The sequence below is a fragment of the Oncorhynchus nerka genome, linkage group LG11, assembly GCF_034236695.1.
Source record: "Oncorhynchus nerka isolate Pitt River linkage group LG11, Oner_Uvic_2.0, whole genome shotgun sequence".
In the NCBI taxonomy this organism is placed as follows: Eukaryota; Metazoa; Chordata; class Actinopteri; order Salmoniformes; family Salmonidae; genus Oncorhynchus; species Oncorhynchus nerka.
In genome coordinates this window covers 58413372-58426020 of record NC_088406.1, presented here as the reverse complement: position 1 = coordinate 58426020, position 12649 = coordinate 58413372, and the positions used below count along the sequence as shown (strand labels likewise).

Here is a 12649-nt window from a genome sequence, read left to right as displayed (position 1 = left end):
GAATGCGTTAGCTTATAGCAATGCTTCCTTCTACAGTCAAGCCTGTGTGAATCGAGAGCCAAACCGTCTCCCACAGCTTTTATCCTTGCATGGACCTCTAGGTCAGTGGGGGGAAAAAAGACGCTTCTATTTTTAAAGTGGATGAATTTAGCATGCATACTGCCTCCTGCTGTGCTGGCCCGTCTGCCGATTGGTCGATCCGGTGGCAGGGACAATGGCGGTGGAGATCAACACTGTGCTGCCACCGTGCTTCAGAAAAACAGAAATGCTTTTACTCTCCCAACTCACTGGCACTGTGAGAGAAATAGGCTATCTCCCTGAAAATAGGCCATTCCCTATTTTTCTCTCTCTCTCTCTCTCTCTCTGTTTCTGTCTGTCTACCTGTCTTTCTCTCGCTTTCTCCCTCGCTCTAATGTCTCTCCTGTGTGTTTCTCTGTTTGTTATTTCTCTTCTCTGCGATTAGGTGTCAGTTTCTATCTGTCTCTAGAAAATGGAGGTTTAAATGAAAATGTCAAATACTTATTCCTAATTTAGAAATCATGAATAAATAGACCTGATTAACTGTTGATTGAATTTATTCAATGGAATCACCCCCAAGTTGTATTACTTTTCCCTTTTGGACAAAATATCAAGAATTATTGTGGGGGGAAAACTGTCCATACTTTATAAATAATGTAAATAAATAACTCCATTAAATGTTGGTGGTTGCATGATTTTGGGGTTTCATTTGAATTTTGTCCTAAGCAGTGAGTCAGCTTTGTCTATTTGTTTTCTAGGCAAACATCAACTGACAACTCAGGGAAAGAACTGCGACCATCAAGTTTCACATCTCCTGAAAAGTAGTCCAAGTTCAAGGTAATGTACCAACTTGGATATTGTTATTGTTATTGATATGTTTAATGTTGTTAATTGTCAATGTGTACATCCATATTTTGTGCACTTAAAAAGTCTATTGTGTTCTATTCTATTGTATTCTATTCTACAGGCGAAAATGTAGATACAGCTCTGGCAGTTCTAAGAAAGGAGCAGGTCTAGAGAGGGACGCAAGCTCCTCAGACAACAGGAGTAGTCACATGATGGGATCGCCAGAGATGAGTAACAACAACAGAGGTGGTCACCATGGCGACAGCCCCGCCGTGCGGCGCTTGGGTAAAACCAGCAGCTCGGAGTGGAACAGCTCTGACGACCTGGCTGGAAATCTCTCGGAACCAGAGGACAGTGCCTACCGCTCCAGCAACATCAAGCCCCCTCTGTCCGAGTCTCCCTGTCCCCCCACCACCTGGCCTTCCACCAACCCCCCCATATCGAACTGGAAGAACCCTCATCTCAACATCAGCCCTCCATGCCGTCACTGCCTCACCCTAAAGCCGCCCAGCGAGCTTCCCCTCACCAGGGGGATGTTGGCCGCCATTGCTTCCGTCCCAGGCTACTCCAAGAGCCCTCCCAGACCAGCCCCCGGCCCAGCGTCCGGCCCACCCTGGCCTCACATAACCCCAGCCTCAACCAGAGGTCGGAATCCAATGGCCCTCTGCAGAGGCCCTCGTCGAGTGCCAGCTCCAAGTCGGGCTCGGACCCAGAAAGGAGCAACCCGTCGTCGGGCGAAAGCGAGGAGAGGCTCCCCATCTGCAGGCCACCTGGAGCCGAGTCAGCGGCAGCCCAAGGGGTTTCCCTCACCACGTACTTCAGCGTGGACAATTGCATGACAGACACATACAGACTTAAGTACCATCACCAGCGACCCCTCCTACTCTCAGCTATCATGCCCAAAGCACCAACGGAGCCCGGAGAACACCCCAGCCACCACCTGCACCCCGCAAACACACACTCCATGCTAGACCCGCCCAAAACCCGGCCTGATGCAGGTAAGCTTGGACAGTCACAGCAGCTTGTAAAAACACCTACGGGCAGTCATGTACAGTAAGTACACTGTTCCAAAACGAGTGGTCGCAACAGTAAACTTACAACTCTAATTAGAAATATAAAGCATCCAAATATTTTAAATGCTGGCATCTGCCCAAAATTAGCTTTGACCTCATCTGTAAAAAAATGTGTGTTTTTGCACTGAGTTCATCTATATCTATATTGTTTTATTTTTTCCACAAAAACAGGCCATAACAGCAATAAGCCCACTGCAAAATGGAACCCAGTGACAGCCAAAGGACTGGATGAGCGTGGCTATTTGTGACGATATTACCTGGTAAGTGATACGCTGTGACCTTTCAGGAATTGCCATGCATCACAGTTCCTCTTATCAGCACCTTTTTGATGGCTCCGCGACCAGATCCTTTTATGCATACAGATGCAGTTTATTTTGTGCATTACAGCATGACATGCTGCACTCGCCTGGGTCAAAATCAGTGAAAGAAGGGCAGGCACAAATTAATTTCATTTCACTGGTGATGATGAGGACACATTCATTTAATGCAGTAAAAAAATCTCTCTCTCTATATTTACATATATGTATACATATATAAATGTATATATGGTTATGGATGTGTCACTGCAACCTTAAAGGTCCTCAATGATGTCACCATTGCCCTTGAGTATTGGTGTCTCTGAGGGGTCTGTGGCCTGGTTTGCTAACTATCTCTCTCAAAGAGTGCAGTGTATAAAGTGAGAAGATCTGCTGTCTCAGCCACTGCCTGTCACAAAGTGAGTACTCCAAGGCTCAATCCTAGGCCCCACGCTTTTCTCAACTTACATCAATAACATAGCTCAGGCATTAGGAAGCTCTCATCCATTTATATGCAGATGATACAGTCTTATACTCAGCTAGCCCCTCCCCAGATTTTGTGCTAAATGCTCTACAACAAAGCTTTCTTAGTGTCCAACAAGCTTTCTCTACCCTTAACCTTGTTCTGAACACCTCCAAAACAAAGGTCATGTGGTTTGGTAAGAAGAATGCCCCTCTTCCCACAGGTGTTATTACTACCTCTGAGGGTTTAGAGCTTGAGGTAGTCACCTCATACTAGTACTTGGGAGTATGGCTAGACGGTGCACTGTCCTTCTCAGCACATATCAAAGGCTAAAGTTAAATCTAGACTTGGTTTCTTCTATCGAAATCGCTCCTCTTTCACCCCAGCTGCCAAACTAACCCTGATTCAGATGACTATCCTTCCCATGCTAGATTACGGAGACATCATTTATAGAACGATAGGTAAGGGTGCTCTTAAACGGCTAGATGATCTTTACCATTCGGCCATCATATTTGCCACCAAAGCTCCTTCTAGGACACATCACTGCAGTCTATACTCCTCTGTAAACTGGTCATTTTTGTATACCTGTCGCAAGACCCACTGGTTGATGCTTATTTATAAAACCCCCTTAGGTCTCACTCCCTCCTATCTGAGATATCTTCTGCAGCCCTCATCCTTCACATACAACACCCGTTCTGCCAGTCACATTCTGTTAAAGGTCCCCAAAGCACACACATCCCTGAGTTCGCTGCAGCTAGCGACTGGAACGAACTGCAACAAACACTCAAACTGGACAGTTTTATCTCAATCGCTTCATTCAAAGACTCAATCATGGACACTCTTACTGACAGTTGTGGCTGCTTTGTGTGATGTATTGTTGTCTCTACCTTCTTGGCCGTTGACTGTGCCCAATAATGTTTGTACAATCTTTTGTGCTGCTACCATGTTGTTATGTTGTGTTGCTACAATGCTGTGTTGTCATGTGTTGCTGCCTTGCTATGTTGTTGTCTTAGGTCTATCTTGTTGTGATGTGTGTTTTGTCCTATATTTATATTGTATTGATTTTATTCCCAGGCCCCCGTTCCCGCAGGAGGCCTTTTGCCTTTTGGTAGGCCATCATTGTAAAAAAGAATTTGTTCTTAACTGACTTGCCTAGTTAAATAAAGGTTAAATAAAGTAAATAAATATATTCATCTGTATACCAGAATTGAAGCTGTTCAATACCACTACTCAGGACAAGCACTGACTTTGCTACTTACAGTAACAATGTTTCCATCCACAGCTGTGATGGGAGCAGTTTCGATACAATTGTATAAATGCCGACCGATAATGTGTTTGTTCGAAGTGTGAATTTTTGTGTCTGTAAAATGTCGGTGGAAAAGCCTTTATACACATATATTGATATAATAACCATCGTATCGAAGTAAACTTGGAGTCACGCGATGATATGGTGTGTGGTCCTCCCACTACGACTCGGTAAACCAAAAGAGTTTAGACTATATATAATAAGTTATGATGAACTTATTGATGCTCCTTTACAATAAATATCGAAGGTCTTATTCTGGTGACATGATGATTGACATTTGACAAATAAAATATTCTAGCTAAATTTTTGTTTGAGAAAAGTTAATTTTTCTCCCATTTTTGCCCATTTTATAAATGTATTACTGTAAGGTACTTAATTGTTACCCAGAAACGAGTTGATATTCATATATAAACAGCTGCATTGGGCCTTTAAGATAAATGCACTAACTAAGCTGCCCTGAATACAAGTGTCTGCTAAATTACTAAAATGTAGACTTTAACAAGCAAAAACAAGAGCTGAAAAATGCACAACCAATAAACCAGACTTAGATCAAATACAGGTTGAGTAGTTTAAATACTTTAAAATATCTGTTAATCAAAAATATATAGTATGTGTGGTGCACTTCTAGTATTATTGCATTGGTTTCATTGTACTCAACCAAATGAAATGAAACTCCATGTATTTGAAAATATTTGACATTGACAGATATTGTACCCAGGTCTGCAATACAAGAAGTGTGTAAGGACAAGAAAGGTTTTTAGCAACAAGCTCTATAACACACATTAGTAATGCGGTCCTCTGTTGCTCAGTTGGTAGAGCATGGCGCTTGCAACACCAGGGCAGTGGTTTCAATTCCCACGTCCACCCATACATAAACAATGTATGTATGCTTTGAATAAAAGAGTCTGCTAAATGGCATTTCTTTCTTAATGTAAACACTGAAAATGTATTCATGGCGTACACATATAATCTACTGTCATAATAATCTACTGTCCTCTTCTTACTCATAGGTCTGATGTCCATATAAAATAAGCTATTGAACTGGATGCCAAAGAGTCTGCTGGCTGGAAAAGTGTTGCTCCCAGAACTTCAACTGTAATCAGTGTCAAATGTCAAATCACTGATGCACTGTGGGTTACTGAAGTACTTCTATGTATTTTAAAGTAAGATACAGTTTGATAGTCCACTGTCAGAGAAAAAAATGTATCTATGTTGATAGATGAGTTGGAAGTTGGAAAGGGCAGTCCAAGTCATAATACAGTAAAATATAATGATTACCTGTTGAGTATACACTCTTTACCTTTTGGTTTAAGGTAATGTGCATCTCTGATTGTGTAGCCAACACAAACTCTTGTTTCCGAATATAAGCGGCAAATTCAGCAATCTCATAATACAAACACTATCAATGTGTTTGTATACTTGTTATCCTGCTGAATAGACAACTGTAATAATGTTAGCCAACCTGCATGAGGACTTATAAAAGAGGTAACAATAGTGATGTGTACTGTATGAGCATGCGCATGGCATACTTTACATTTGTATCCAACCAACATCCAAATTCCAATTGGTTTATGTTATTGGGTCTACTTAAATGATATCTACACTTTTTTGACCTGCCTCAATTTTTCCACATACAGTACCATGCAAGTACTTTATAGGGCAGGAGAGACATCAGATTTATTTCAACCACTGCTAACTTGACCAACTTTAGCCACTGCTAAAGTTTAGCCACTAACCAAAAAGTGAAAGGAATGATAGGGTAAAGCTCACTATGTTCAGAATTAGAATTAGAAGTAACTTCAATCAATCAAATATCTTTATAAATACCTTTTTACATCAGCAGATATCACAAAGTGTGTATACAGAAACCCAGCCTAAAACCCCAAAACAAGCAATGCAGGTGTAGAAGCAAGGTGGCTAGGAAAAACTCCATATTGCAGCATAGATACTGGAGACTGAGACGGGGGTCGGGGACACTGTGGCCCTGCCCGACGATACCCCCAGGCGGGGCCAACCAGGCACGATGTAATCTCATCCACTTTGACAAAGCACAGCCCCCACACCACTAGAAGGATATCAACAGACCACCGACTTACTACCCAGAGACAAGGCGGCGTATAACCCACAAAGGTCTCCCCCACCACACAAGCCCAAAACCGGACAGGAAGATAACGTTGAGTATAGCGGAAAAAAAGCCTTGCACGACGTGATGTACCTCTCTTAGGGACGGAATGGGAGAGCACTAACAAGCCAGTGTAGAGAGGGGAGCCGGCCAGACAGAGACGGCAAGGGTGGTTTGTCACTCCAGTGCCTTGCCGTTCACCTTCGCACCAGTGATTTGAAGGTATTTGAGTTGATTTGGTCGTGCAATTTTGAACATGGTGAGCTTGCCCCTATCACTCCAATTGTTAATAGTGGCTATTTAAACAAATCAAACCTGTGGATGACAGTTTCTTTGGCCCCATAGACTACTTTCAGAGTAAGTGGAAAAAATAGAGGTAAGTTTGAAAACAGCAAAAAAAATCCTTTAAGTTGTTATTATTTATTGTATTTATTTAGGGAGAAGATAACGGCAGGGATTCAATATGATCGCGAGTTATAGCTATTGCAGCTTTTAAAGCCAATGTTTGCACATTCACGGAGATTCTATTTACGGTAAATGCTGCTAATGTTGTCTCAATCGGAAAATAGCGTAAGTCTGAAAAAAGCATAGTGTTCCAAGGTGTGGGATACTATGCTAGCATGATAGTCAATATCTTTTCATCAATGTCTATAACCTACGATCGGATTGAATCCGGGCCAAAGTGTCGGACACTATGTAAGCATGATTGTGTCAATAAGTTTTTGGCAATGACACCCATAGTATCACAATTTAAGGTGCAATTGATTTAAATGTTGGTAAATCTGATAGCAAGTTGCCCTCTAGATGTTTCTGAATGAAGCCAAACAAATATAATTCACATTAGAATTCATTTCATACTGTTTTCATTGGATAGGTCAGGGGTCATTTCCCTGTCAAAAACCAGGAACCATAACTTTTACCATAACTTTTTTACATACAACATTTTCACATTTCACATTGTTAAAAGAAGAAAAGTATTAGGTAAATAACCCAATGGGAGATGGCTTCAGTTTTGGTGATCCATAAAACCATTCAGATCATGCTAATGTGTAAACTTTAAAGGCCCAGTGCAGTCAAAATCTTGTTCTATATATATTTCCACACTATGAGGTTGGAATAATACTGTGACATTGTGATAATGATGAATACCATTTTAGTGTAAGCTGTTTGAAAAGAGCGTCTGAAATTTCTGCCTGTTTTGGTGGGAGGGAGTATTGGCCTTCCATGGTGACATCAACATGCAGTAAATTAGTTAATAGACCGAGAGATGGGTCGAAGATACGAGAGTTCCAAACCTCTCCGCCATTAACAGCAAAAGCTTTTTTTTTTTCTCTTTTTTTTTGTAGTTTTCCCCTGCTCAAATCACTCCTAGGCAGTCCTAGCAAAATTCTTGCTCGAGAATTTGCCATTCCTAATAAGATATTTTTGAAAATGTTTGAACATTTTAATTGAAAACAATCAAAGTAAGGCACTTCATTGTTACCTAGAAATGATTTGATATTGAGATAAAAACAGCTGCATTTAACCTTTAACACTTCACAGTATAACACTTTGTTGGTGACAGTTTGCTTGAGGAAACTATCCGTAATATTTTATATAGGTGGGATGGTACTTTATCCATGGGGATTTCTGAACACTGCAGCTCATGATTTATGTTGCAATTTTGCAGCATTTGGAAATTGCCTTGGATCATGTGTCATTACATATTTAAAATGTTATGGTTAGTTTGCTAATGCAAAGTGCTTCTTTGTGAGAGGAAAATGTCTCTTGAAAACTTTCCAGATATCTCAACTCCATTGCCTGTTATAAAAAATTGCAACAGAGCTACATTGTAGTTTTATGGTATTTAAGTCATCAATAGGCAAAACTTCATTGCGGCTAACTGGGGATACGTATGTAGATTCATTAACGTAATGATTTATTTTAATTGCAATGTTCCTCTATCCATTTGCAATGTGTGCAAAGAACAGGTAAAGCAATTATGGTTGGGCAGAACCAAAAACAAAACTTCTGAATCTTGCCCCATGTCCCAGAGGACCCTGCTACTTTCAGAAGAAAAAAATAATTTAAAGGGATAGTTCACCCAAATTACAAAATTACATGTTGGTCTATTCAGTCTATGGACAAGGTGAGACAGCAATCCGTGCTTTGGTTTTGTTTACCTGGCCACTGTCTCCAAATGCAAACTTTTTACCATCTAATGGCACAAATTCAATGCAAGTCAATATCCCCGATATTAGAATCTTTTACATTCATCAGCATAAAATGTAGTGCAGAAATCTTTAAGAGAAAAAAGCTATTGAAAACTTAGCATCTTGGCTGTCCTTTTTCAGTTATCAAAACAAAATGTAATCCAATTGTGATCCGTCATTTGATTTTTGTAATTTATTTAAATCCATGCTGCTTCAAAATGAATGGTTTTGCCATTATGTCTGGTAAATTTCATGTTTTGTTAGGACATTTTGGCATTCAAATAATTTGGGGTAAGACTCAACAAACCGGGACACTAACAACAATGGATGTCATAGTATTTGCCCACTAATGTTCCTAGGCTGTTGATATATGAATCCTCTTTTAATCTTTTTGAGCTCAACATGAAACTATGTTCCCAGTTCTCACTGGTAGAGTTTTTATTTGCTTGTTGTAAAGTTGGTTATTTCAATGCTTTACATTAATATATTCATGTAATATACAGTTTATTATTTATTTATGTAAGTCTTGCTTCAGCGGAAAGGTTTTAATTGTTTTTCTCACTGGGTATTTTTGGGAGTATGGATTTTGTATATATTGCTCTGCTGTTATATCTGGAGTGCCTTTGCATTTTTTCCATGAGAATGTTTAACATGTTCCATTTGAAAAGAAACATGTACAGTATAGCTGACTGTGTACACTTTATATTTTTGGAGATGCCTATGCATTTATTTTTATTCATTGTTTAATAAACTTAAAATTATGCAATCACTAAACGTTTTCTGTATGCCTCTGGTTTTTGCAGTCACTTGATTTCCATTAATGATTGACAACAGTGAGTCACAGTCATTGGCAATAGTGTATTGCGCTAGTGTGCTTGCACTCATCTAATCTTGAATATTCAGAAATATCTATATACATTTTGTGGACATTGAGAAATTCAGAAAATCAGTCCATAAATAATTCAAAAAATGTGTTTACTTCTTAAAATATCAAAACTTGAAGTGCAAATAAAACCTGCTTTACACATTTCTATTACAAACAGTGCATCTTGTACAGCTAAAAATGATGTTGGCGTTACAAAGACCTAAAGTGGTCCAGTGGCTTCAGAAAGGTTGTAAAATGGTATCATTCTGGTTTTGAACGTAGCTCTTCTTGGTCTTAGTGGTTGGATTGTTTGATCGGTTTCCTCTAACCCCTCTTGAAAATTCTCTTGGCTTCGACTCCATCATAGCTGTAGCTCTGTTGGAGGAAGAGTATATATTTTATTATGACAACAAAAATATCCTACAACCAGACCTGGTTCAAATCCATATCCATGACAAATACTTCTGTCAAATGCTGCACTTGAGTTGGTTTGCCCTGTATAATTAAACCAATGGAATTGTCCCAACATTGCAAACTCCAAGGTAAATCAAGCTAGGTACTTTCAAGCATTTGATTTGTACTTTGGCCAAGGTCTGCTGCCTCTTTTCTTCTTCAGAAGTGTAAATATGTTTTCATTTAGGGTGTGTAAAACAGGGTGCATATACACTTTTTTTCACATGCAAATAACATTTTCCTTAGAGGGTAACTAACCTGTACAAGTTCCTCTCCAACAATGGCTCTGGTAGTTGTCAGCACCTTTCCATTGTCCTTTCTGGTGAATGTACCTTTCATCATGTCTCCTTCCATGCCCCATGAACCCTGAGGGGTGAAAGGTCAAATACTTCATCATGATACTGGTCCAAGAATCAAGTGGCAACACGCCAGGTAATATTTTTTGCAGTCATGCTGCACATCGAAAAATATTTCCATATCATATTCATCTAGTTGCTGAAAGGTTTTGTACTTCATCAGGCCTGTGTTCCTAAATGCACAGTAGCAAACTGTACATAATGAAGAAATGTATTGTGTTTTAACTGGTATCCTAGTGTGGACATGTTGGAACAGTGCCAATGTGACTGTGCCCTGTACTTTGCAACTCATTATCAAGTATTGAATAGCTTCGAGCGCAGAAAAATAATGCAATAAACTTTTGTTATTGGAAATAACAGATAGGAATCAAATCTTTGGAATTGTGGAATGCACAAATTCAATTATGTTGTTACCAATTTCTTCTCCTGGGAATACACTATGCATCAACATAAAAACTATGCCTAGGCTCTACCACAGCCATTGTATGTATGGCTGCAAGAATATAATACTATATAATACTGTATAAATGCATTGCTTACTGATAGCATTGTCCCATCTGCAAGAGCATATTCAAAGGTGACTCCCAGGGTAAATTCCAAATCCAGCGTGCGGAAAGAACTGGCCTCCTTCACGACAAATTTGTCTCCAGTTTGTTCAAGGGTAATCTTGAGGTTATCATGAGCGGCCAGCTTCCTCTTGACCATGTTGACACCTGTGAACAGAGACACAATCCATGTGTCCAACTCCAAATCGAATTGAACCATGCGTAAACGACTATACAAGATATTTCATTTGGATGTACTACAGTGCAGCACCTGGCTAGATATTATGCAATCATTTTACAGTGCCTTATGTCAAATGTCAGAAAACATACATAGTCCTCTAATCTAAAGGCATTTAATGCATTAAAAATCTCCTTTTATACAAACACACCACTGAATTGCCTGTGGTACAAAAAGTGAATTGGCTTTATTTGCATTAAATGCACTTTGTATGCCTGTTTATGTAAACATGTTGTAGGCCTACTTGTCTTTGCTTTCAACATCCACCAAAAGGCCATTTGTGCCGAAGTGTCTTTCCCCCAAAACTAATTTTCCAAAAACGATTGATCTCTTACCCATCTTCTCCATGAATTTCTCATAGTTCTCGCTGCGGTCTACTTTCCAAGTGCCGTTGTAGGTCATGGTTGCTGGAAGGGTTGGACTGGCTCTACTCTAAGGAGTGACCTGCCTTAGCCTACCACCTGGCCTTTTAAACCACTGCCTGTGTTAGCTCACTCTCTTATCGCTCTCCCCTATCTCATATGCTGATGTGGTGTGTAAAGCTCATATTTCCTCAAGGCTACACAAGTCATTATCTTCCACTGTGTAGTGCCAATAGCTGTGTTTTGGGACAATGGTAATTGTCCCTTTAATGATCATACAATATGCAAGGTTATTGTTTCGACATCCTTTGCCCTTTACTATCACATAGTTATTTGTGGCCGCATATAATCTGTGCTGTGCTTCGGATGTGCAGGATGGTTCCTTTGTTATAAACAATGAGTCACTGTTTTCCATCTATTTAGTAGAGCAGTATTGCTGCTGCTCCTACTCCTACTACAAGTTGTAGTAGTAGTAGACAAGTAGTAGTAGTAGTAGTAGTAGTAAATAGTAGTAGTAGTAGAAGTTGCTGTAGTAGTAGTAAACAAGTAGTAGTAGTAATAGTAGTAGTAGTAGTAGATAGTAGCAGTTAGTAGTAGTAATAGCAGTAGTAGTAGCAGTAGTAGTAGTAGTGCATTAATAGTAGTAGTAGTTGTAGTAATAGCAGTAGTAGTATTAGTAATAGTACTAGTACATTAGTAGTAGTATTTTATTTATCCATTATTTTACCAGGTAAGTTGACTGAGAACACATTCTCATTTACAGCAATGACCTGGGGAATAGTTACAGGGGAGAGGAGGGGGATGAATGAGCCAATTGTAAATTGGGGATTATTAGGTATTATTATCCTCGCTACATATTCATGGCCAAACCCACTGGCTCCAGGTGATCTATAAGTCTTTGCTAGGTAAAGCTCCGCCTATACTCAGCTCACTGGTCACCGTAGCAACACCCACCCGTAGCATGCGCTCCAGCAGGTATATTTCACTGGTCATTCCCAAAGCCAACACCTCCTTTGGCCGCCTTTCCTTCCAGTTCTCTGCTGCCAGTGACTGGAACGAATTGCAATTATCTTGGCCAGGTCACAGTTGTAAATGAGAACTTGTTCTCAACTGGCCTACCTGGTTAAATAAAGGTGAAAAAATAATCATAAATAAACTGCACATTTTAGAGTGGCCATTTATTGTCCCCAGCACAAGGTGCACCTGTGTAATGATCATGTTGTTTAATCAGCTTCTTGATATGCCACACCTGTCAGAAATGCTAAAAGGGATGTAAACAAATATGTGCACAAAATTTGAGAGAAATAAGCCTTTTTTGCGTATGGTACATTTATATTTATACATTTATATTTATTTCAGCTCATGGACCAACACTTTACATATTTATATATATTTTTCAGTGTATGTTTTGTTGTCTCTCAATATTTACCAGCAGCCATCATGGTAGTGATAGGGCAACTGCCTTTGAGAGCTTTTAAGTTAAAGGTGTGATTTCTTATGTAATAGTAAGATGG

The 12649-nt window shown here is 39.7% G+C and overlaps 2 protein-coding genes across 2 annotated transcripts in view; one reads left to right on the top strand and one right to left on the bottom strand.

Annotated features, from left to right (window-relative positions):
• usp53b (ubiquitin specific peptidase 53b) overlaps positions 1 to 9090 on the top strand; it is a 53264-nt gene extending 44174 nt beyond the window's left edge. Inside the window, 5 exon segments of the mRNA XM_029673421.2 lie at positions 777 to 855; positions 986 to 1263; positions 1266 to 1862; positions 2109 to 2197; positions 5013 to 9090. Coding sequence (XP_029529281.2) covers positions 777 to 855; positions 986 to 1263; positions 1266 to 1862; positions 2109 to 2185 — 1031 coding nt within the window. The 3' untranslated portion in view covers positions 2186 to 2197; positions 5013 to 9090.
• A 182-nt stretch (positions 9091 to 9272) lies between these two features.
• On the bottom strand, positions 9273 to 11235 carry fabp2 (fatty acid binding protein 2, intestinal). Its single transcript, XM_029673425.2, has 4 exons — positions 11109 to 11235; positions 10531 to 10703; positions 9893 to 10000; positions 9273 to 9556 (listed from the first exon to the last, which is right to left on the bottom strand). The coding sequence occupies exons 1-4, from the start codon at positions 11173 to 11175 to the stop codon at positions 9506 to 9508; spliced, it is 399 nt and encodes a 132-aa protein (XP_029529285.1). The 5' UTR covers positions 11176 to 11235; the 3' UTR covers positions 9273 to 9505.
• Between the last annotated feature and the right edge of the window lie 1414 nt (positions 11236 to 12649).

Coding starts and splice junctions, on each gene's coding strand:
- fabp2 (XM_029673425.2), bottom strand. CDS start 11,175: ATGACCTACAACGGCACTTGGAAAGTAGACCGCAGCGAGAACTATGAG. Junction 10,001..10,530: donor CAGATGGGACAATGCTATCA/GTAAGCAATGCA, acceptor TTCACCCCTCAG/GGTTCATGGGGCATGGAAGG. Junction 9,557..9,892: donor TTGGAGAGGAACTTGTACAG/GTTAGTTACCCT, acceptor TTCCTCCAACAG/AGCTACAGCTATGATGGAGT.